Source organism: Pongo pygmaeus, chromosome 10, assembly GCF_028885625.2.
Source record: "Pongo pygmaeus isolate AG05252 chromosome 10, NHGRI_mPonPyg2-v2.0_pri, whole genome shotgun sequence".
In the NCBI taxonomy this organism is placed as follows: domain Eukaryota; kingdom Metazoa; phylum Chordata; class Mammalia; order Primates; family Hominidae; genus Pongo; species Pongo pygmaeus.
In genome coordinates this window covers 109,512,727-109,538,207 of record NC_072383.2, presented here as the reverse complement: position 1 = coordinate 109,538,207, position 25,481 = coordinate 109,512,727, and the positions used below count along the sequence as shown (strand labels likewise).

At 45.9% G+C, this 25,481-nt stretch overlaps 1 protein-coding gene across 4 annotated transcripts in view; it reads right to left on the bottom strand.

Moving 5' to 3' along the window:
- Positions 1–2,708: 2,708 nt before the first annotated feature.
- The window catches only part of CCDC63 (coiled-coil domain containing 63), a 60,861-nt gene continuing 38,088 nt past the window's right edge, over positions 2,709–25,481 (bottom strand). For 3 of the 4 annotated variants that reach the window (XM_054444241.1, XM_054444242.1, XM_054444240.1), the window contains 4 exons: positions 18,047–18,121; positions 11,984–12,176; positions 6,250–6,453; positions 2,709–2,913 (listed from right to left, as the gene is read on the bottom strand). In XM_054444241.1, coding sequence (XP_054300216.1) covers positions 2,768–2,913; positions 6,250–6,453; positions 11,984–12,176; positions 18,047–18,121 — 618 coding nt within the window. In that variant the 3' untranslated portion in view covers positions 2,709–2,767. The remainder of the gene's footprint in view (positions 2,914–6,249; positions 6,454–11,983; positions 12,177–18,046; positions 18,122–25,481) is intronic. The other variant, XM_054444243.1, reaches the window with a different exon arrangement.

Below are 25,481 nucleotides of genomic sequence, written 5' to 3'. Positions count from 1 at the left end.
CAGGTGTGATGGCTCACGCCTGTGATGCCAGCGCTTTGAGAGGCTGAGGCAGGAGGATCACTTGAGCCCAAAAGTTTGAGACCAGCCTAGGCAACATAGTGAGATCCAATCTCTACAAAAAATAAATAGCCAGGCATGGTGGTGTGCACCTGTGGTCTCAGCTACCCAGGAGGCTGAGGTGGGAGGATCGCTTGAGCCCAGGAGGTCGAGGCTGCAGTGAACTGTACTCCAGCCTGCGTGGCAGAGTGAGACTCTGTCTCTCAGAAAAGGAAAAAAAAAAAGAGGTTCAAATAACTAAGAAGTCCAAGGGCTTCAGGCACAATTGCATCCAGGAGCCCAGGCAGTGCCCTCAGAGGCTGGGGAGGCCTCTGTTTTCTGTCACATTGCTCTGCTCTCAGCAGTGGCAAAATAATTGAGCAGCTCCTGCCCCTTTTCCAGCCCCTCAGCAATCCTAGAAGAGCATACTCCTCTCTCTTCCAGCTCCATACAAACATCAGAACAGGGCCTCGTGGGATCCCTCTGGGGCACCTGACACCCCTGAGCCAATCACCATAGACTGGCAAGGGCAGTGCTCTGATGGACAGGCCTGGCTCAACTGATCAGCCCTGTGCTGGGGTTGAAATCAGAGTCCTCCTGAACCATACGGCCTGGAGACGGGAGGGAAGATTTCCCCGGAGGAAAACCTGAGAAGAAGCAGGGAGTGGACTTCGGGCACTTCAAGTTTTTAAGAAAATCCCAAGAACCCTCCCAGCACTTTGGGAGGTCGAGTCAGGTGGATCGCTTGAGGTCAGGAGTTCGAGACCAGCCTGGCCAAAATGGCAAAACCCCGTCTCTACTAAGAATACAAAAAGTAACCGGGCATGGTGGCACATGCCTGTAATCCCAGCTACTCAGTAGGCTGAGGCAAGAGAATCACTTGAACCCGGGAGGCGGAGGTTGCAGTGAGCTGAGATCACACCACTCACTGAGCTGAGATCACTCCAGCCTAGGCGACAGAGCCAAACTCTGTCTCGGAAAAAAAAAAAAAAAAAAGAGAGAGAGAATCCTAAGAACTCAAGAACCCAGGACACAGCCCAAGTCAATGATGTGATGGGAAGAAGCTGAGATGTGGTAAGGGGGTGCAGCTGGCATCACAGTGAAGGCAGGAGGGCCCAGGAGGCCAGAGGAGCCACAGTTAGGGCCAGTCCTCAAGGCTTGACAATGACGACAGTGGGAGGAGCTCAGGGCTGAGCCATTAACAAGACGAATGAAACTGTCCCCTGGCTGCAGAGACCTGGGGCCCCTTTCAAAGCAGGCTGTGTGGGCAGGGACCCAGGAGAGCCACGGCCCCACCCCCATGACCCAGGACACCCCACACCCTGTGGTGACCCTCGCCCCTCACAGCCTCCCTGCACTCCAGAGTCAGTCCAGGCCGAGAGCCTCATACCCGGGCACCTGTGGTCAGAGATGCAGTCCGGCACCAAGAAGGCAGGACTCAGGACACTCCAGGGCAGTGCGTGGTTCTGGGCAAGACACCCTGGACTCAGCTCCGCAGTGACATGCTCACCCATGACAGACACTCGTAGAGACAGAGACATGCAGAGACACACAGAGAGATACAGAGATGCACACAGATACACAGTGAGCTGAGATCACACCGCTCACTGAGCTGAGATCACTACAGCCTGGGCGACAGAACCAAACTCCGGCTCAAAAAAAAAAAAGAGAATCCCAAGAACAGGTACAGACATGCAGAGATGCACAGAACACACAGAGACAGAGACACAGGGACATACAGAGATGCATGCAGAGATACAGAGACACACACAGATACAGACACGCAGAGACATAGAGACACACACAGAGACACAGAGATGCACACAGATACAGACATGCAGAGACACAGAGAGAGAGACACAGAAACATACAGAGACACACACAGAGACACACAGAGACACACACAGAGACACACAGAGAGACACAGAAACATACAGAGACACACACAGAGACACACAGATAGGGACACACAGAGACACACAGAGACAGAGACACAGAGACATACGGAGATGCACACAGATACAGACACGCAGAGACACACACGAACACACAGAGATACGCAGAGACACACACGAACACACAGAGATATACAGAGACACACACAGGTGCAGACACGCAGAGACACACAGAGACAGAGACACAGAGACATATGGAGATGCACACAGATACTGAGACACACACGGGTACACACACACGGACACACAGACACAGAGACACACTCAGATACACAAAGAGACATACACAGACATATATACAGACACACAGATACAAACACACAGAGACACAGACACTCAGAAACACAGATATACACACACGTACACAGACACACCCAGAGAAGCAGATCTAGCACGCCCCCAGCTCCCACTTCCCATTTGCAAGTGTTTGCCACACCTCAGGTGGCCAGCGGCGTCTCAGTATCCACACTTTGGCTCCAGCATGGCCCCTCCCCCAGGCTAGTGTCTGTTACATCCGGTGGACCGCATCTGCATCCGTGTCTCTGCATATCTGGGGGTGGCCTGTGCTGGTCTCCAGCTCAGAGGTTTCCAGGGGCCTTGATGGACTCACATGGTTCCCGCCCCCTGTTCCCACTTTTACTTCTCGCTTCTCGGCCCCAGCCCAGAGGTGGCCCCAGCACCCAAAGCCCTTAGTAATGCATGTGACAGGCATGAGGCTACAGAACAAAACATTTATTCTTTTGGTTATGGTGCAAAGGTGGCCCCATCCATGTACCTCACGTGGTTACTTTCTTCCTGGACCTGAAGTCATCCACCTTTTCAGGCAGGCTGTCTCCGTGCACTTCCTTACTCCGATTCTCCTTCAGGATATAATTGTCGAGAACCAGCTGCCGAAGGCTGCTGTGGTCTAGGGGCTGTTCCACTGCACCAAGATCAGATTTGTGTGAGGTGCTGGGAAATCAAACCCAGGGCTGGGGCTAAGCCTGGTTTGGCGTCCCTCCATAGCATTGGGGAGTGGAGCATGGAAATTCTCAGGTTTCAAGGAGGAGGAGAATGAACAGAAATATACTTCTTGGGACTGCCCAGACGATGACTAGTTTTCCTCCCAGACAAGGATGTGAAGAATGTCTGGTTTAATGTTAAGGAGTTAGGGCCACCATGTGCAGTTGTTCAGGATGTGCACTGCACAAGGACACCTGAGGAGAGGGGTAGATGGATGGGCTGAAATCCAGCCCCCACTTGATTGCTGAGCCATAGCTACCCAGAAGGGACACCTTTTTCTAATTAATCTACCCAGAAGTGGCCCTTCTAATTCACACCTGTAGGCCATAGAGGCCAGTGGGCTGGGAGAACCTAATATTCATCAACATTCCCTTGAACAGATGTGAAGACAGTATCTGTACATTTCTGACCTTGTGAGGACAACTTAACCAGCAGCTCGGCCCACCTCTCCCCCCAACCTTTTAGAAACTGAAAGGGCAGTGGAAGTTGTGCTGAGATGGGTGACATCTGACCTAGCTTTCACTCCTGCCGCGTTTCAGTCTCCTCAGCTGAAACACACAGGATCTCTGTGTGTGCGTGTGTATGCATGTGTTGTGTGTGTGTGTGTGTGCACATGTGCTTGTTGGGGGTCTCTCCCTTCATCCTTGGCACACTTGAAATGCTGCTCACAGAAATGGGGGCAGCTTTTAAAAAATTGATTTTTTTCTCTACTTACTAAAGTCATGCAAGGTCATTGTAAGAGAAAATTTCAAACAATACAGAATTGTTTAACTTAGAAATGCAATATTATTTGCAAACCACCCTCCAGAATTATTCACTGTAACAGGTGGCTTATACACCTCTGTTTGGTTTTTTATGCATAATCTAGAAACCTTCCTCCTTCCCTTTCTCTCATTGCCCCTCCCTCCTCCTCCTCCTCCTTCTCCTCCTCTTCCTACCTCTGAGCCTTCCTCCCTCTGTCCCTCTCCCTCCCCCTCTCTCACATGTCTTATATCTTTTATTACGTATCAGGGTTGTGAAGTGCTGTCCTGTTCATTGTGAGATTTTTAGCAGCATCCTTGGCCACTAGATGACAGCAGCACCATCACTTTCAGTTGTGACAACCAAAAATGTCTTCAGATATTGCCAAATGTCCCATAAAGGGTAAATTACCCCTGACTGAGGACTACTGGCAATAAAAAAGTATATATATATATAATAATATAATATTATATTAGTATATATATATAATAATATAATATTATATTAGTATATATATAATAATATAATATTACATTATTATATATAATATATATTATATTATTATATATATAATATATATTATATTATTATATTATATATATTATATTATTATATATTATATATATTATATTATTATATATATTATATATTATATATTATATAATATATATTATATTATTATATATTATATATATTATATTATATATAATATATATATTATTATATATAATATATATATTATATTATTATATATAATATATTATATATTATATTATTATATATAATATATTATATATTATATTATTATATATAATATATTATATATTATATTATTATATATAATATATATATTATATTATTATATATAATATATATTATATATTATTATATATAATATATATTATATTATTATATATAATATATATAATATTATTATATATAATAATATATTATATTATTATATATAATATATATAATATTATTATATATAATAATATATTATATTATTATATATAATATATATATTATATTATTATATATAATATATATATTATATTATATATAATATATATATTATATTATTATAATATAATATATATATTATATTATTATATTATTATATTATATAATATATATTATATTATTATATATAATATATTATATTATTATATATAATATATTATATATTATATTATTATATATAATATATATATTATATTATTATATTATTATATATTATATATAATATATATTATATTATTATATATATTATATATTATATTATTATATAATATATATATTATATTATATATAATAATATAATATATAATATATATAATAATATAATATATATAATATAATAATATAATATATATAATATATATAATATATCTATTATATATAATAGATATACACACACATACACATACATATATACACATATACACACACGCACATATATATACACTCACGTGTGTGTGTACACACACGTGTGTGCCTGTGTATTGCATGCATATGTAGAGAATGTTTTTAGAAAGATGGGATTATACAATACAGTACTTCTCAGGATGCCCAGACAATTGTCGTGCAACTGACTGTTTTCCCTTTTTGTCTTAATATCAAGGGCATCTTCCTAGTCTCTTCATATTGGCCCCGTGCCTTATTTTTGGGGCTGCTTAGAATTCCACTGCATGGGTGGATGAGCTGGACCTTACAATAACCAATCTCTAAGGGGTGGGCATTATATTTGTTTCCAGTTTGGGGCTGCAGTGAACAGCCTCCACTCCTCCACCTTTCATCTTCCACCCTTGAGTAGTCCTTCTGGAAGGATCGGTTCCCATATATGTGGCCAAACTGCTCTCCAAAAAGCAGGTGAGGTCAATTTGATTCCCACCTTCAGAGCAAAGGCCTGGCTCCCTGCATGAGGGGGATGAGTGAGTTTCCACCTTGGAAAAGAAGGAAGATCAATGGGCCAGTGTTGGAAGAGCCACAGTTGACCATTTCGCTTCTGGCATGGACCAGGTTGAAGCTGCTTCAACCGTGGGGTTAGGGGACAAAAATGGGGAGGGGCCGAGGATGAGACCTGGAGGCACAATGGTTCAGGGAAAGGGAGGTCATAGGTGAGTGAGACTCAGGAGCATAGATAGGGTGAGCATGAGACACAGAGTCTGGGAACTCTGTTTACCCATAACTTGCCAACTTGTAAGCTTTTGATATTTTAAGGTTCATTTTAAATGATCAAAAGGTAGTTTTGACTTTTAAAAATATCCAAAATAACTAAACTTCAGGATCTGTGTCACCCTAGCATCATAGAAAGAAAAGTCCCTAAGCAAATGACACCAAGTGACCACAGCCAAGATGGCACCCAAGGAAACTGGCGGGCCACAGGGCTCATAAAGAGAGGAAACTGAGGCTCAATACTGCAGACCCTCTCGGGCACCTGGACATGGTCTCCCCAGACCTGAAGGCACAGGTTCCCTAGTAACCTGTGCAGACTGAGAGAGAGAGAACTCACCATCATCCAACCTGTCGCTGAAGGGGTCAGCCCCCAGCACTGGGGGGATGACTTTGATGGGTTCTGGGGGCTTGAGGAGGGCAGAGCCACCCCAGAAAGGGTTGACGAAGGGTGGCGGGATCTCAGCCTCTGCCCCTTCCACTTCCTGGATGCGCTTGTAGGTCTCCAACAGCAGTAGGTCGTTGGTCTTCTTTTCAATGATGGCTGGAGAACAAGAAGCAGGACCAAGATGGCTGCCAAGAGACCGGGGCCTGGGGGCGCTGTGGGTAGTGCCCCCACTGCAGAGGGCGGGGAGGAGCAGGAAGTACAGGAGGTGCGGGATCTGGGCTCTGACAAGGACAAGGCTTTCTCCTGGGTGTCACCATGCATTCTCAACAGGACAACATCACTCCTCACCCTTAGAGGCTGAAATTTGGTTCTTGAGAGAAAAATAATTGACCTTTTTTTTTTTAAGACAAGGTCTGGCTCTGCTGCCCAGGCTGGAGTGCAGTGGCGTGATCTCGGCTCACTGCGACCTCAAACTCCCAGGTTCAAGTGATTCTCCTGCTTCAGCCTCCCAAGTAGCTGCAACCAAAGACACATGACACCGTGACCAGCTAATTTTTGTATTTTTTGTAGACACCGTGTCTGGCTGATCTTGAACTCCTAGGCTCAAGTGATCCTTCCGCATCGGCCTCCCAAAGTGCTGGGATTACAGGCGTGAGCCATCGTGCCTGGCCTCTGACTTCTTAATGTATACAACACAGATACGCACAGGACATAAGCAGACATACAGTATCTCAACAATATTAAAATACTACATTCACAAGGAGGGCAACTAGGAAAATATGTATAGAGAGGCTCCTTAGCAGGATGATAATGAAAAGAAGGTTGAGAAACACCAGGTTACACTAAAAATTGGGAGCCCCACCTTAAACCCCTGGCTTGCCCCAGTGTTCTCTGTTTCAAGTCTCCAGGCCTTTGCTTATGCTGTTCCTTCTGCCAGAATGCCTTTCCCTACACACTTCCTGAATAACCCCCTAGAGGTGTTTTAAAACTCAGGTCAGGCCTCGCCACGTGCAGGAATGCTTCCCTGGCCTGCCTCATTCGGGGGACATCCCCTTGCACTGTAGCTCCATAGCCCCATGCAGTCACAAGAGCATTCATTCATTCATTCATTCATTCATTCATTCATTCATTCATTCATTTGCAAATGATTACTCAAAGTCTACCACGCCATGCACCGTGCTAGACGCTAAGGATGCAATGGAGGAAAAACAAAACAATGACAACACTAACAACAAAAATACAGCCCTTGCCCTACCAGAGCTTCAGTATGTATGGAGGCATAGATAGAAAGTCAAGTTCAACAATTGAACTGATCACTACAGGCAGCCCTCGCCATCCCGATGTTCATTATCTGATTCAATAACTACTGGATTTGGGTATGTTTTTTGAATAAACCTCACACTATACAGACTGCTGCTATTCTATCTGAAAATCAGGGATCAAAAATATTCCCATCCAGGCCGGGCACAATGGCTCACGCCTGTAATCCCAGCACTTTGGGAGGCTGAGGCAGGTGGATCACTTGAGGTCAGGAGCTCAAGACCAGCCTGGCCAACATGGTGAAACCCAGTCTTACTAAAAAACAAAAATTAGGCCAGGTGCAGTGGCTCACACCTGTAACCCCAGCACTCTGGGAGGCCAAGGCAGGTAGATCACTTGAGGTCAGGAGTTCGAGACCAGCCCGGCCAACATGGTGAAACCCCATCTCTACTGAAAATACAAAAACTAGCTGGATGTGGTTGCTCAGGCCTATAGTCCCAGCTACACGGGAGGCTGAGGCAGGAGAATCACTTGAACCTGGGAGGCGGAGGTTGCAGTGAGCCAAGATGGTATCACTGCACTCCAGCCTGGGTGACAGAGCGAGACTCCATCTCAAAAAAAAAAAAAAATTAGCTGGGCGTGGTGTCGGGCACCTGTAATCCCAGCTACTCAGGAGGCTGAGGCAGAGGAATCACTCGAACCCGGGAGGAAGAGGTTGCAGTGAGGCAAGGTTGTGCCACTGCACGTCCACCTGGGCAACAGAGTAAGACTCTGTCTCAAAAAATAATAAATAAATAAATAAATATTGGCATCCAAAATTTGCTATCATATCTCAGGAACCACATAGATTCAGACATTGAAAGCAACCTGTCCATAGAGACAAATTGGGTGAATGCTAAATACTAGGACTGCGGTGAGAGGGAATAATAGTGGTGGGAGGGAGTGGGGGGCAGCTTCAGATGGGTGGGAACAGGGCAGCTTCAGTGCAGGGAGGACAATGAAACTGAGATCTGAGAATGTGAAGGAACTGGGCGTGGGACAGGTCTTCCAGGAACAGCCTGTGCAAAGGCCCCGAGGTAGGAACAAGATGCAGGAGCAGCAATGGATTTGGAAGGATTGAGAGGAGGATAGTGTGGTTACAGGTGAGCCAGGGACAGAGCAGGACAAGAGGAGATGAGAAATGTAAGCAAGACCAGGCTAGAAAGAACCTGATAGGCTGTGTGCAGAAAAAAGTCAACACAGCAGGGTGAGGCTCTCTCCTCTGAAAGCCTTGCTGACCAGGTCAGGCTTGGGCTGGCATCCGGGAACCTGGATTTCAGCAGGGTTCCCAACACCATTAACTGATAAGAGTGGCTCGCCTGAATGGATAAAGAAAATGTGGTGGCTGGGCGTGGTGGCTCACACCTGTAATCCCAGCACTTTGGGAAGCCAAGGCAGGTGGATCACCTGAGGTCAGGAGTTTGAGACCAGCCTGGCCAACGTGGTGAAACCCCATCTCTATTAAACATACAAAAATTAGCCGGGCATGGTGGTGGGCGCCTATAATCCCAGCTACTTAGGAAGCTGAGACAGGAGAATAACTTGAACCCAGGAGGCAGAGGTTGCAGTGAGCCAAGATCATGCCATTGCACTCCAGCCTGGGTGATGAGAGCGAAATTCCATCAAAGAAAGGAAGGAAGGAAGGAAGGAAGGAAGGAAGGAAGGAGAAAGAAAGAAAATGTGGTACATATACATGATGTATATGTACAAAAAAAGAATGAGATCCTGACATTTGCAACAACATGGATGGAACTGGGGGTCATTATGTTAAGTGAAATAAGCCAGGCACAGAAAGACAAACTTCACATGCCCTCACTTATTTGCAGGATGAAAAACAACGAACACATGGAGATAGAGAGTGGAAGGATGGTTATCAGAGGCTGGGAAGGGCAGTGGCTGGTGGGAGGGAGGTGGGGATGGTTAATGAATACAAAAAAACAGAAAGAATGAGTAAGACTGGGCACAATGGCTCCTGCCTGTAATCCCAGCACTTTGGGAGGCCAAGGCAGCGGGATGACCTGAGTCCAGGGGTTCGAGGCCAACCTGGGCAACATGGCGAGTCCCCATATCTACAAAAAAAATAAATAAATAAATAAATAGATAAAAGAATGCGTAAGAACTAGTATTTGATAGCATAACAGGGTGACTATTGTCAAAATAATTTAATTGTACATTTTAAAATAACTAAAGGAGTATAATTGAATTGTTTGTAACACAAAAGATAAATGATTGAGGGGATGGACGCCCCGTTTTCCACGATGTGGTTGTTGTGCGCTGCATGCCTGAATCACAATATCTCATGTACCCCAAAAATACACACCTATTATGTACCCACAAAATTTTTAAAAAAATTTTTAAAAGAGTGTCTCACCATGCCTAATTTGCACTATATGGTTTATCACATGGTTCACACTAACACATTGCTTTGCTAAGTTTGTTCTGTACCCTTTTACTGTAATAAATCATAGCCATATGTGTGACTATATACTGAGTTCTGGGAGTCCTCTAGCAAATCACTGAATGTGGCCAGGAGGCTAGAATGTGTTTGGGGAACCTCCCAAACACAGAGTGTATTAAGAATCTGATGTTTGGCCGGGCGCGCCTGTAATCCCAGCACTTTAGGAGGCCAAGGCGGGTGGATCATGAGGTCAGGAGATCAAGACCATCCTGGCCAACATGGTGAAACCCCATCTCTACTAAAAATACAAAAATTAGCTGGGCGTGGTGGCACGTGCCTGTAATCCCAGCTACTCAGGAGGCTGAGGCAGGAGAATCACTTGAACCAGGGAGTCAGAGGTTGCAGGGAGCTGAGATCACGCCACTGCATTCCAGCCTGGGCGACAGAGTGAGACTCCATCTCAGAAAAAAAAAAAAAAAAAAGAATCTGAAGTTTAACTCAAGGAGCAGTGGAAGCCACTCATTCCAAATTGTGAGGATCTATGCAGGCATGCCCCTCCCTGTCCACTCTGAGCTTAGGGTCAATGCCTAGAAATGTATGTGATTGCTAATAGATTTGCTACATGCCAGGCACTGCTCTGAGCACTTCATTCCTTCCTAATTTGTGTGCCTTTTATTTATTTTCCATGCTTTACTGCATCAGCTAGGGCTTCCAGTACAGCACTGAACAGGCATGGTGACAGCACGCAGACATCCCTTCCTTGTTCCTGATCTTAGGAGAAAAACATCCACTTCCCACTCCCAGCAGGAAGGATAAGGTTTGCTGTAGTTTTGGGTGAGTTTTTTTGTTTTGTTTTGTTTTGTTTTTTGGTTTGCTTGAGACAGAGTCTTGCTCTGTTACCCAGGCTGGAGTGCAGTGGCACAATTTTGACTGACTACAACCTCCACTTCTCGGGTTTGAGCAATCCTCCTGCCTCAGCCCCCCGAGTATCTGGGACTATAGCATACACCACCACGCCCGGCTAATTTTTGTATTTTTAGTAGAGACAGGGTTTCACCATGTTTGCCAGTCTGGTCTTGAACTCCTGACCTCAAGTGATCTGCCTGCCTCGGCCTCCCAAAGTGCTGGAATTACAGGCCACTGTGCCTGGCCTAGTTTTGGGTGTTTTTTTGTAGGTGTCTTTTATCAAGTTAAGAAAGTTTCCTTCTAGTTCTAGTTTGCTGAGAGTTTTCTTTTTTAAAATTATGAATGGATGTTGAATTTTATCAAGTGCTTCTGCATTTATTGAGATGATAATATCATTTTTCTCTAATAACTATACATTTATTTAAGCCTCCCAACAGTCTTATGAGGTAAATACTGGGTTCACACCAATTAAAAAAACAAAACAAAACTGAAGGCATTAAAAGAGACCCGTTTTTGCAGATCAAAAATCTGAAGCACAGTGAGGTTCAAAAACCTGCCCTGGCCAGGTGCAGTGGCTCATACCTGTAATCCCAGCACTTTGGGAGGCCAAGGAGGGCAGATCACTTGAGCAAAGGAGTTTGAGACCAGCCTGGGTAAGATCCTGTCTCTACAAAAAATACAAAAAATACAAAAAATACAAAAAAATACAAAAAATACAAAAAATCAGCCGCATATGGCGGCACATGCCTGTAGTCCCAGCTACTTTGGAGGTTGAGGTGGGAGGATCGCCTGAGCCCAATAGGTTGAGATGGCAGTGAGCCATGATTGCACCACTGCACTCCAGCCTGGACAACAGAGCAAGACAGTGTCTCAAAAGAAACAAAACAAAACCAAAAAACAAACCTGCTTAAGGCTGCAGAGCTGGTAAGTGTAGACCCAGGATTCAAACCCAGGCAGGCTGGCTTTAGTGCCCACACACTTCGCCACCAAGCTCACTACTCCATAAGAGCAAGTCCTTATGCCCAGTCACAGAAAGTTCTGGAAATGTTTCCTAAGACTCCAACGGGCCCCAGCTTGACTCACCAAAATACTGTGGAAGGTTGATGTCGGTGACTTTCCCCGTCTCCCCTAACTGCACCAGGATCTTGGTGGCATCACAGTTTATCTTCTTGAATAGTTTCTCCACTGAGTTCTTCAGTAGATCCAAGGTCTTGCTGACCTCCCTGTACTTGCTCTCATACATATCTGCCTCCTCCATGGTCTTCCTCAGTTTATCCTGGTGGCAGACCCCAATTCCCACCTGCTCAGGAGGACTTTCAGTGGGCAGGGTGTTTGGGACCCTCTGGGGTCAGGGTCTCCAAACTGCAGGTTTTCAAACCTCTGAGGGGACATGAGATCAATTAAATGGGTTCACATCGAATTTTGAAGAAATAAAATAAAATAGAATAGCATAGAAAGGGAGAGAAGAAAAAATACTAGTGTACATTGAGGGACTTAGGGGTAAATATTGTTCAATGTAAGTTTTGCTTCACTTACGTGTCTATGTGTGTCTACATGTCTACAGGATTATGATTTTTTTTTTTTTTTGAGACAGAGTCTCACTCTGTCACCCAGGCCAGAGTGCAGTGGCATGATCTCAGCTCACTGCAACCTCTGCCTCCCAGGTTCAAGCAATTCTCATGCCTCAGCCTCCCACGCAGGTGGGATTACAAGCAGGTGCCCCACCAGCTAACTTTGTGTGTGTGTGTGTGTGTGTTTAGTAGAGACACAGGCTGCTCTCAAACTGCCGATCTCAAGTGATCTGCCCACATTGGCCTCCCAAAGTGCTGAGATTACAGACATGAGCCACCACGCCCAGACTAGAATATTTTTTAAAAGCTGTTGACTCTTTTCTTAATTTTTATTTATTTATTTTTTTTGAGACAAGATCTCACTCTGCCATCTAGGCTCCAGGCTGGAGTTCAGTGGCCCAATCTCGGCTCACTGCAGCCTCAACTTCCTGGGCTCAAGCTATCCTCCCACATTAGCCTCCAGAGTAGCTGGGACTACAGGCATACGCTACCATGCCCAGCTAATTTTTGTATTTTTTTTAGAGATGGAGTTTTGCCATGTTGCCCAAGCTGGTCTCGAACTCCTGGATTCCAGCAATCCTCCCACTTTGGCCTCCCAATGTGCTGGGATTACAGGCGTGAGCCACCTCGCCCAGCCAGTTCACTCATTTTTTAAAAAATGGTGGTCCACCTGAGGCCAGAAGTTCAAGACCATCCTGGCCAACATGGTGAAACCCTGTCTGTACTAAAAATACAAAAATTAGCTGGGTGTGGTGGCATGTCCCTGTAATTCCAGCTACTGGGGAGGAGGCAGGAGAATTGCTTGAATCCAGGAGGCAGAAGTTGCAGTGAGCCGAGATCATGCCACTGCACTCCAGTCTGGGCAACAGAGCGAGATTCTATCTCAAAAACAAAACAAAACAAAACAAAATGAAACAAAACAAACAAAAAAACGTGGTCCACAGGAAGAAATACATTGCAGCCAACACATACACAGCATACATACATATGTTGTGTATGTAGATTTATCCATATTATCTAATCAAATGAATATAAAATTTCACAAATCAATATTTTAAAAAAATACAGTTGGGGTCTTGCTCTGTCACCCAGGCTGGAGTGCAGTGGTGTGATCATAGCTCACTGCAGCCTTGAACTCCTGGACTCAGGCGATCCTCCTCCCTCAGCCTCTTGAGCAGATGGGACTACAAGCATGCAACACCACACCCAGCTAAGTTTTTGGGGTTTTTAAAAATTTTGTAGAGATGGGATCTACTGGTCTTGAACTCCTGAGCTCAAGCAATCCTCCCGCTTCAGGGTCCCAAAGTGCTGGGATTACAGGTGTGAGCCACCATGCCGGTTCAAATCAATATTCTTTTTTTTTTTTTTAAATGAAATTAGAGACAAGGTCTCAGTATGTTGCCCAAGCTGGTCTCAAACTCCTGGGCTCAAATGATCCTCCTCGGCCTCCCAAAGTTCTGGGATTAACAGATGTGAGCCACTGCACCCAGCCTCAAATCAATATTTTTATTATGTGTTCTAATATTTTCTCTTCTGTTCTGTTCTATCTCACTATTTTAAAATGTTGGTTACCATCCAATAAACTGATTTTACCATTCACAGTTTAAAACACATTGCCCTAGCTCAGTGGTTCTTAAAGTGTGGTCCCAGGACAAGCAGCATCAGCTTCACCTGGGAACTGTTAGAAATGCATATTCTTGGGCCCCACCTCAGTCTTACTCAGTCAAAGACCCTGGGGGTGGACCGGGCCACCTGGGTTTTAGCAAACCTCCCGGTGATCCTGGTGCACAGTAAAGTCTGAGAAGCTCTGCCAGCCTGTTGGATCTCAACCTTGGCTTCACACTGGTATCACCTGGGAACTTTAAAAATATTTGCTGCCCAACCCCACCCTCAGCGATTCAGAGTCTTAATTGGCCTGGGGCGCAGCCTGGGCACCTGGGAGTTCTCATTAAAGCCTCCCAGGTGATTGTGACGTGCAGCTGGACTGAGGATCACTGTTCTAGGGTATTTCCTTCACGGATTCCTGCCTCTCCCTCAGAGATCTTAGCTTGCAAAGGTGAACTGGACCCTGGATGAACCAGTCCCATTCCCACTGGTGAACTCTGCACGCACCATCCCGGATAATGATCCCAAGGGGTCAGCCCTATTCACACCCCTATTTTACAGGTGAGAAAACTGAGGCTCTGAGACACACAGCCACGAGAAGGAAGCCAGGAATTGAGCTCAGTCTCTCAACCAGCACATCAGGTGGCTTCCTCCACCTGGCTACTAGTTTAGTTCCCAGGGCCGCAAATTTCCCATGTGACAACAAGAGCGGCCCTCTCTAAAGGTGCATTAGGCCAGGCTTGGTGGCTCACACCTGTAATCCCAGCACACTGGGAGGCTAAGGTAGGAGAGTCACTTGAGCCTGGGAGGTTGAGGCTGCAGTGAGCTGTGATCGCACCACTGCACTCCAGCCTGGGCGACAGAGCAAGACTCTGTCTCAAAAAATAAATAAATTATAATAAAAGTGCATTTAAGAAAATCACATTTTTTTTAAAATCACAGGATTCATTTTTAAAAAGTCAATGTTCAGCTTGATGTGCTGGTGATAATACATGTCTAGCTCCTAAAATATTCCAGGTACTTTACACACATCATCTGAACTCAGCCTTATAATCGGCCTAGTTTTCAGATGAGGAATGTTGAGGTAAAAGAAGAAAAGTGAACTCAGGTTTAGCTTCCCTGTACCAAGCTCATCCAAAGGCTTGACCTTGAGCTCAACTCTTTACTTGGGCAATTATTTAGTAACAAAGTGAGGGTGACTTACCAGTTTTTCTGGCTCACATGATAAACAACAACAGCAATAATAATAGCTACAATGTACAGCTGTCTGCATTACAGTGTGCCAAATGTATACATGTGTGATTTTATTCAACCTTCACAGCCCTAAGAAGTAGATATGATTATTATCCTCATTTTACAGATGAGAAACTGAAGCTCAGAGAGGTTGAGCCACTACTTCAAAGTCACAGAGCTAGGAAGTGACTTTTCTGCAAGTCACAGCCAGGCTCCCAGAGCTTGGTTGCTTAATTGCTATGCAAAACCCTCCCATGATGGATGTGGTCCCACCACTTCTCCCAAAGGGGAAGGAGATGATGAAATAAAGGGTTTCAAGAATAGAGCAGGTGGAAGTGATCTTTAGCAGGGGGTAGGAAACATCTGTGAGTCCACTGCTATCAAGACTAATTCTGGCCAGGCACAGTGGCTCACGCCTATAATCCCAGCACTTTGGGAGGCCAAGGTGGGCGGATCACCTAAGGTCAGAGTTGGAGACTAGCCTTGCCAACATGGTAAAACCCCGTTTCTACTAAAAATACAAAAAAATTAACCGGGTATGGTGGCACGTGCCTGTAATCCCAGCTACTCGGGAGGCTGAGGCAGGACAATCGCATGAACCCTGGAGGTGGAGGTTGCAGTGAGCCGAGATCGTGCCACTGCATTCCAGCTTGGGCGACAGAGCGAGACTCCGTCTCAAAATAAATAAATTAATTAAAATAAAAAATAAATTAAAAATCAAAGTTATCTCGGCATGGTGGTGTGCACCTGTAATCCCAGCTACTCAGGGGCTGAGGCAGGAGAATCGCTTGAACCCGGGAGGTGGACGTTGCAGTGAGCGGAGATCGCACCATTGCACTCCAGCCTGGGCAACAGAGTAAGACTCCGTCTAAACAAACAAACAAACAAACAAAACAATTATCCTGCTTAGAGTATCTGCATTTGAAAAGAAGCCCCTCAAAGTCATGCTAAAGCCAAAGCAACAAAAAGCTAGCGGAGGGGCTTCAGGCAGAGGCGGGGGAGATGTTTGGGGTTGCCTGATCAGCCTCTTCCAAGCCCCAAGATGTAGAGGGGCGCCAGTCTCAATCCCAACAAGAGTCTGGATTCTGGGTGGCCCCGAGTGAAGGACGTGGGCCCCCAGGCATCTGCCCAGCTTGGGGAGGGTCTCCGTGGACCCGGACCCTGCCTGGAACCCTGTTATTCTCCATACCCAGATACCCTGGAGATGCCGCTCTGAGCACCTCAATGGGCAGCATATGCTTTGCTGCCATCCAGTGGCCTACAGGAGAATAACACCGTGGTGGCCATCTCTGTCTCCCAGGTGCGCGTCACACAGAAAAAAAGCAGAAAACAGCCGCAAAGAAGGGAAGGGAAATGACTCCGGAGGGCAGTTCCCAGATCTTTGTCAGACATATGCTATTCACTCTTTCCTTATACCTCAGTAACAAAACTCTGATTGTATGTAGGGTGGCAATGTTACCAACTAAAAGTTACATTTCCAAACCTCTCTTGCAATAGGGGTGGCCAATTAAGTGTAAATACAGAAGTCATTGGCTGAGACTTCTGGCAAGGCACTTTTAAGCTGTCTGACTCTGCTAGTGAGGATTTGTTTTTTTGTTTTTTGTTTTTTGTTTTTTTTGGTTTTTTTTTTTTTGCAGCTCCCACTTTCTTCCTATCTGGAATGTATATGCAACGGCTGGATCTGTGGCAGCTACGATGCAACCATGAGCTGCCCTTGGAATATAAGTCACCCACTAAGGATGGCAAAACAGAAAGATAGATGGAGCCCAGGTCACTGATGACATCATAAAGATGCCATACCAGCCCTGAAGTGCCTATTTCCAGACTTATTTCCTTTTTTTTTTTTTTTTTGAGACAGGGTCTCACTCTGTCGCCCAGTGCAGTGACACGATCTCGGCTCACTGCAACCTCCACCTCAAGGAGAAGCCTCCTCCACCTCAAGGAGAAGCCTTCTCCACCTTAAGGAGAAGGCTTAAGCGATTCTCCTGCCTCAGACTACCAAGTAGCTGGGATTACAGCTGTGCGCCACTACCACCAGGCTAATTTTTGTATTATTAGTAGAGATGGGGTTTCACCAGGGTGGCAGACTTATTTCTTAAAGTAAATAAACTTGTATCTTGCTTAAGCCACTATTATTTGGAGTCCCTATTATTAGCAGCTGAATAAAACTCAAAACTTATACAATATCCCAGCTCCTTGATGTTGGTCAAGTGACTTAACTTCTGTGAACCTTAGCCTCTGCATCTGTAAAACGACGAGATCAACAGCACCTGCCGCCAGGATTCAATGAAAGTGCAAGCCAAGCTCTTAGCCCGGTGCCTCATACATGGTAATTACTCCAGAAATGTGTGTATTTGCTATTACTGATTGAGAACAGGGCACAGGCAGGACAAGGGGAAGAAAGAGGGAAAGAGGCAGAGATCCATGTGGAAGGAGGCCATCGGGGATGAAATTGTAGGCCCAAGAGCCCGGGCTGGACTCCCTGAAAAGGGGGGGCCTTTAGAATGGATGAAGGGACAGAATTCTACAATGACATTGTAGCAGAGGCTGCCTGGGACAAAATGTCAGGACATGTCTGGATGTGATCCAGGCCAGCCTCGAGTCATGGGGCAGACCTCTTACTGCTCCTGAGAATCAGCTGACAGATGCCTGACGGACAGACAGACAGAAGCTCCCGTCGGACACAGAGACAGACAACAGAAGCTCCCGCATCCCTCCCTCCCGATCCTGGTCTCACCTCCAGCTGTCTCAGGACAGAGCGGTTGTCATCGTGGGACCATTTCTGCTGGGATCGCAAAAGGATGATCTCGTCCTGCTCGGAAGAGAACAAGACCATGAGGAAAAGCAGGCTCTTTCCTCCCCACCGCTCCCAAAAATAAGTATGCGCCTCAAAGAGTCGATGAGGATTTCAATGATCCGTTTCAAGGAGCCCCGAACACCTGGGCCCCTCTTAGGCCTGTGGGGTTATTTTTTTTTTTCTTCTGATGTTTCTTAAGTAAAAGGAGGGTGAGAGCATGAAAGGGGATGGGAGGGGTGAGTCATCCTTTCTTTTTTTCTTTTTTGAGATGAAGTCTCGCTGCGATGCCTAGGCTGGAGTGCAATGGCACAATCTTGGCTCACTGCAACCTCCTCCATCTCCCAGGTTCAAGCGATTCTCCTGCCCCAGCCTCCTGAGTAGCTGGGACTACAGGCGCGCACCACCAAGCCCAGCTTTTTGTATTTTTACTAGAGACGGGGGCTTCACCATATTGGTCAGGCTGGTCTCAAACTCCTGACCTCAGGCGATCTGCCTGCCTCAGCCTCTTCTGGAAAATTCTAGAACAATGCAGTCAATAGAATTTTCTGTTCTGATGGTAATGTCCTATCCACCCTAATACTATAGTCACTAGCCACATGGTGCTGAGCACTTGAAATATGACTGGTGCCACTAGGAACTAATTTTTTTTTTCTTTTTTTATTTTTATAGAGATGAGGTCTCACTATATTGCCCGGGCTGGTCTCGAACTCCTGCACTCAAGCAATCCTTCCACCTCAGCCTCCCAAAGTGCTGGGATTACAAGCATGAGCCACCGTGCCCAACCTCTGATGAACTAATTTTTAGATATTATTTAATTTCAGTTAATGTAACTTAAAAAGCCACACGTGGCTGGTGGCTATGGTATTGAACAGTGTGGCTGTGGAGTGGGAGTTCTCAAACCTGAGCATACTCTCAGGATCTCCAGAGTCACCTGGAGGCTTGTGAAAATGCAGAATGCCAGGCCCCATGCCCAGGGCTTCTGATTCTGTTGGTCTGTGTGGGGCCTAAGAATGTACATTTCTAACAAGTTCCCAGGTGATACTGCCACTGCTGTCCCAGGGACCAGCTTTGAGAACCACTGGGCTTAAACCATGTGCCCTGACAGAAAAAGGCACACACCTTTCGACTGAGCAATCTCATGCCTAGGACTCTGTCTCATGGAAATAACAGAACAGGTCGGCAAAGGTGGACCCTCAGGGCTGTCTGTTGTATTCTTGTTTATAGCGGCCCCCAGTTGGGGACAATCCAAATGTCTACTGATAGGGGGTCAGTTAATGATGGCACATTCATAAAACAGGGGAGAGGGTCTTGGGTTAAAATATGGCTAAAATGCAGATTCCTGGCCCATCCACAGAGAAGCTAGGTCTGTAGGTATGGGAGGGGTTCTGGGGAATGTGCTTTTCTTCTTCTTCTTCTTCTTTTTTTTTTTTTTTTTTTTTTTGAGAAAGGTTCTGTCTCTGTCACCCAGGCTGGAGTGCTGTGGCATAATCACGGCTCACTGAAGCCTTGACTGCAATCCTCCCATCTCAGCCTCTCAAGCAGTTGGGACCACAGGCACATGCCTGACTAATTTTTAAAAAAATTTTCTGTAGACACGAGTCTTACTATGTTCCCCAGGCTGGTCTTGAACTCCTGTGCTCAAGCAATCTTCCTGCCTCAGCCTCCCAACATGCTGGGATTACAGGTGTGAGCCACTGTGCCTGGCCAGGAATGCATTTTTTTGTTTTTTGGTTGGTTTGTTTATTTGTTTGTTTGTTTTGAGACAAGCTCTCGCTCTGTTGCCCAGGCTGGAGTGCAGTGGCTGTGATCTCAGCTTACTGCAACCTCTGCCTCTTGGGTTCAAGCGATCCTCCCATCTCAGCCTCCTGAGTAGCTGGGACTGCAGGCATGAGCCACCACGCCCAGCCTGGAATGTGCATTTTTAAGAAGCATCTTGTGATTCCATCCTACAGAGCAGCTAGGGTCTCCAGAAGCCATTAAAAAAACACAGTGGGCTGGGCATGGTGGCTCACGCCTGTTATCCTAGTGCTTTGGGAGGCCAAGGCGGGCAGATTGCTTGAGTCCAGGAGTTCGAGACCTTCCTGGGCAATATGGTGATATCCCATCTGCCAGGTGTAGTGGTACACGCCTGTAGTCCCCAGATACTCAGGAGGCTGAGGTAGGAGAATCCCTTGAGCCCAGGAGGCGGAGGTTGCAATGAGCTGAGATCCCGCCACTGCACTCCAGCTAGGAGACAGAGCAAGACCCTGTCTCAAAAAAAAAAAAAAAAAAAAAAAAAAAAAAAGGGAGGAAAAAATAGAAGATGCCGGTATCTATGGTAAATTGTTGGGAAACAAAAGATTTACAAAACAGCATGAACTGTCTAGTATGATCTGGTACTACAAATAGGCTTGTAAATGGGCATGTGTGTGTGTGTGTCTGTGTGTCTGTGTGTGCACACGTGTAACCACACACTGCCTTCATAAAGCAGTGTCAACAAAATGTTTATTATCTCCAGGTCATGATATCTTGGTGACTTTTAATTTTTCTTTATGTTTTTCTGAATTGCCTACACTTTCCCACAGGTGTATAATAATATATTTACATAATTTGGAAAATTCTACAAAGAACAAATACAAACCCAAATCAGGAAGAATCCCATCTCCTAACATAGCATTGCTTCATGTTTTTGGTAAGAGCTCTATCTTGCTTTTTTTCCCCCTGTAAAGATTGGAAGGCTCATCTCCTTTAATTTTTAAAATTTTTTTTTTGAGACAGGGTCTTGCTCTCTTGCCCAGGCTGCAGTGCAGTGGTGCAATCTTGGCTCACTACAGCCTCGACCTCCCAGGCTCAAGCAATCCTCCCACTTCAGCCTCCTGAGTAGCTGGGACTACAGGCACACACCATCACACCCAGCTAATTTCTTTTTGTGTTTTGTATTTTGTGTAGAGATGGGGTTTCACCATGTTGCCCAGGCTGGTCTCAAACTCCTGGGCTCAAGTGATCCGCCCACCTCGGCCTCCCAAAGTGCTGAAAATTTTTAATTTTTAAAAAAGCAAGAAAGAACTCTACCAAAAAGATGAAACAATGCTATGTCCATGTGATGGAATTATTCCTGATTTGGGGGTTGTATTTATACTTTTTAGTATTTTTCAAATTGTGAAAAAAAATTCTAATCGGAAAAAAATATATTATTTTGGAAAAAGAAAAAAAGAAAGGAATTGAGTCTTCCGATCTTTACAGGGCAGGGGTGGGGTGGGGGATCTCTACCAAAAAGATGAACCAATGCCATATCCAGGTGATGGGATTCACACTGAGACTTTTTACTATTTTTCAAACTGCATCAATAACCTGAGTCGATGGCGCCGCTCCCCTGCTCGGAGATCTCCCATGGCCCCTGCCTCTCCGAGACATGGCCAAAACCTCTTCTGGAAATGTGCTCAGCAGCCCTCACCTCCCAGATTCATCTCCTCTCCCTCCCATGTCTCTCTCTGCAAGCCAGACAGCCTGGCCTGCTTGCAAGCTGCGTCAGGGCCTTTGTGTGTGCTGTTTCCTCTGCCTGGAGCATTCTTCCCCAGAGATCTGGACAGCTCAATCCCTCACCTGTAAGTTCACTCAGATCTTAACTTCCCAACTGCCTGGGGCCCCCAACCAGCTCCAAAACCCGTCTTACGCTGTGCTACTTCCTCTTTTTACCCACACTGCATCTCCCTTTCTAACTTACTCTATAATTTACGTAAGTATTGGGCTTGTTGTTTATTGTCTGTTTCTCCCTGCCAAAACAGCAGTTCTGTGAGGGCTGAACTTTTTGTCATCCTGTTCACTGCCACATTATCAGGGTCTAGAGCAGTGTCTGGAACACAGTAGGTGCTCAATAAATACTTGCTGGATGAACGAATAACCAAAAGGACATTTGCTTCAATCAGATACACAACTTTATATGATAATAACCATGGTACATTTTAAAAGCACAACCAATGACACCAGCCTGGGCAACACACTGAAACCTCATCTCTGCAAAAAATACAAAAATTAGCTGGGTGTGGTGGTGTGCGCCTGTAGTCCCAGCCACTCTGGAGGCTGAGATGAGACTATCACCTGAGCCAGGGAGATTGAGGCTGGAGTGAGCCAAGATCAAGCCACTGTACTCCAGCCTGGGTGACAGTGTGAGATCCTGCAAAAAAAGAAGAAAGAAAAAGGAAGGAAGGAGGGAGGGAGGGAGGGAGGGAGGGAGGGAAGGAAGGAAGGAAGGAAGGAAGGAAGGAAGGAAGGAAGGAAGGAAGGAAGGAAGGAAGGAAAGAAGGAAGGAAGGAAAGAAGGACCAAAAAAAGTTGGAAGTTGGAAGGAAATATTTCAGAATGTCACCAGTGATTGTCTCAGGCAATGGGATAGTGGGTGGTTTAAAATTCCTTCCATCCTTAGTTGCTTTCCAGATTCTCTACAGTGAGCGTATCTTTGTCCTGTAACATTTTTTGCAAAATTAAGTCTTACCATTGGAAATCAGTGCTCTCTGGACTTATTCAACAGGCATTTGCAGCTCTATTTGAGCCCAAAAAGTCACAGTTATGTAACCTTAACAAAGAGCTTGGAAGCTACTGTTCTGTCCAAACATCACTCTACAGATGGGGAAACTGAGGCCCAGAGAGGGCAGCGCTTACCCATCTTAGACATATTTGTCATGACCCTAAGGAAGAGGGTCCCCTTATGAGGAGTGGGGAAAATCAAGGCCAATTCAACTCAGGAATATTTTCTATCAGGTCAGGATATCCAGCCGGGGTCCTCACACCCCTCTGCTAGGGCTTGTCCTCGGTGTCCCACTGGGACCCGAGAATTCAGAGTCCTGCCCACTTCCAGGCCTGTCCGCAAAGACCTTCCCTGCAATACCGCAAATGGCCGCCAGAGGACAGTGGTGACGCGCCTGAACCTCAGTTAGCAACTCGAAGGCCCGCTAAACTCTGCGGGCCCTGGAGCACTTCAGCCTGGCTGGTGTCTGTGAGCGAAGCGGCAGCCTATGGCTCCGTTTGTAGGAACTCGGATTCCCGCGGGAATGTGGGCGGGAGGTGTCAGATCTGATTTTCCAAGAAAAACCAGAAATTCAGAGTTTCATGTGGAATATCCTGGTTTTTAAATCACTGCCACTAAGAATTTAACAACTTGGAGAGGTGGAAGAGACCAAACGAAACTAAAAAAGAAGGCTGGGGCCGGGGGCGGTGGCTCACGCCGTATTCCCAGCATTTTGGGAGGTCGAGGCGGGCGGGTCACGAGGTCAAGAGATTGAGACCATCCTGGCCAACATGGTGAAACCCCGTCTCTACTAAAAATATAAAAATTAGCTGGGCGTGGTGGCGCGTGCCTGTAGTCCCAGCAACTCAGGAGGCTGGTTTATGAGACTCCGCCCCCAGCCCTCTAGGGAGGGGTGAAGTCAGATGTTAGAATCCTAATTGTTTTTAATTTAAAAAAATTTTTTTAACCTGATCCCTTAGTCTGAGCAAAGGTGCCAGAAGAAGGCAAAAAGGTAGGGTCCCAGCCCCCGCCCATGGCCCATCCCACCCCCACTCCTTCATCCAGGTCTGCTCCGTTTCCTATGTTTTATGTACCAGTGTTTCCTCATAACATGGGATTAAACAAAAACGTTTTGTATGGCCGGGCGTGGTGGCTCATCCCTGTAATCCCAACACTTTGGGAGGCCGAGGCAGGCGGATCACCTGAGTTCAGGCGTTCAAGACCATCCTGGCCAACATGGTGAAACCTTGTCTCTACTAAAAATACCAAAATTAGCCAGGCGTGGTGGCTCATGCCTGTAGTCCCAGCTACTCCAGAGCCTGTGCAGGAGAATCGCTTGAACCCGGGAGGTGGAGGTTGCAATAAGCCAAGATCGTGCCACTACAGTCCAGCCTGGGTGACAGAGCAAGACTCTGTCTCAAAAAAAAAAAAAAAAAAAAGAAAAGAAAAAAAAAGTTTTGTAGCTTTTTAAATAAAAGTTTGAAACTTTTTTTACAAAAAGAGTTTGGACTTGGAAGACTCCTCTAGTCCAAGTGTGTGTGCCATTTGACAGATAGACACACTGAGTCCCAGAGTGCCTGCACTTGTCCTTGTGCGGGAGATGCTGTGCGACTGCAGGAGGAAAGGATGAGAGCAGCCTCAAGGTGAATGGGAGGTCAAGGTCATTTCTGGGGAAGAACCATTTCCTGTGCCTGTCCTGGACCCTTGTCCAGGAAGACCTCCTTCTGGGAGGGGGACAGAGAGTGGCATGAGGGTCCTTCAAGTCTGTCTTCCCCACCCCCGGGTGCACCTCCCACCCCACACCTCCCCATGCCCTGCCTGGGACCTGCAGGGCTTGCACCAATGGGCTCCCTTGTGCTTGGCTGCTGAGTAGCCAGCCAGTGGGAGGCACAAGTGGGAGATAAAGGGTGGGAGGAGAGGGAGGTTGGGGTATTTGCCACCCCCTGGGCCCGTCCCTAATTTGGCTGCACCCCTCCAGGAAGGGCATAGCAGGCAGCCATATCCTCATTCCTCCCTCCCCTGACCTGTTTCTGGAGCTCTGGATACTCCCGCATGCTCCCTTCTTAATTTCCTTAGATGTCTGGAAACAGTCCCTTTTTAAAAACTCTCCTCAATTTACCCATTTTATTTTTGAGCTTTGGTGGTTTTTTGGGGTGGGTTTTTTTTTTGTTTTTTTTTTTTTTTGAGATGGAGTATCCCTCTATCGCCCAGGCTGGAGTGCAGTGGTGCCATCTTGGCTCACTGCAACCTCCGCCTCCTGGGTTCAAAGGATTCTCCTGCCTCAGCCTCCCAAATAGTGGGATTGCAGGTGCAGGCCACTACACCCAGCTCATTTTTGTATTTTTAGTAAAGACAGGGTTTTACTATGTTGCCTAGGCTGGTCTCGAACTCCTGAGCTCAGGTGATCCACCCGCCTCAGCCTTCCAAAGTGCTGCAATTACAGGTGTGAGCCACTGTGCCTGACCAATTTACCCATGTTGGCTGTGCTGTTTCCTGTGACAACCCTAATTGATAAAGTCACCTTCACTCCATTTTTTGCAGCCACATGGACTGTTATTATCTATAATGGTTTTCTGTAAACCAAGCCAATCTGTTTATTATGTTTATTATTCTTTGTTTACTGTTATTATTACTTACTACGCTAAGTAAATATCCATTAAATCACAAGTTTGCTCTGCAAGCTCTATTATTCCTTTAAAAATTAATTCGTCACTAGTAAATGAAAATGTTTTCACCTATATTCTAGCTGCAATCTATTTGCACATGGCCAGCGTGCATGCCCCACATTTGGGAAACAGTGACATATTGCAAAGGAAAGCAGCTCCCCTCATCACGTAAGCAGAGGACAGGGCCTGCAGAAGAAGGACTAATGAAGTCCCAGAGGAGGCGACAT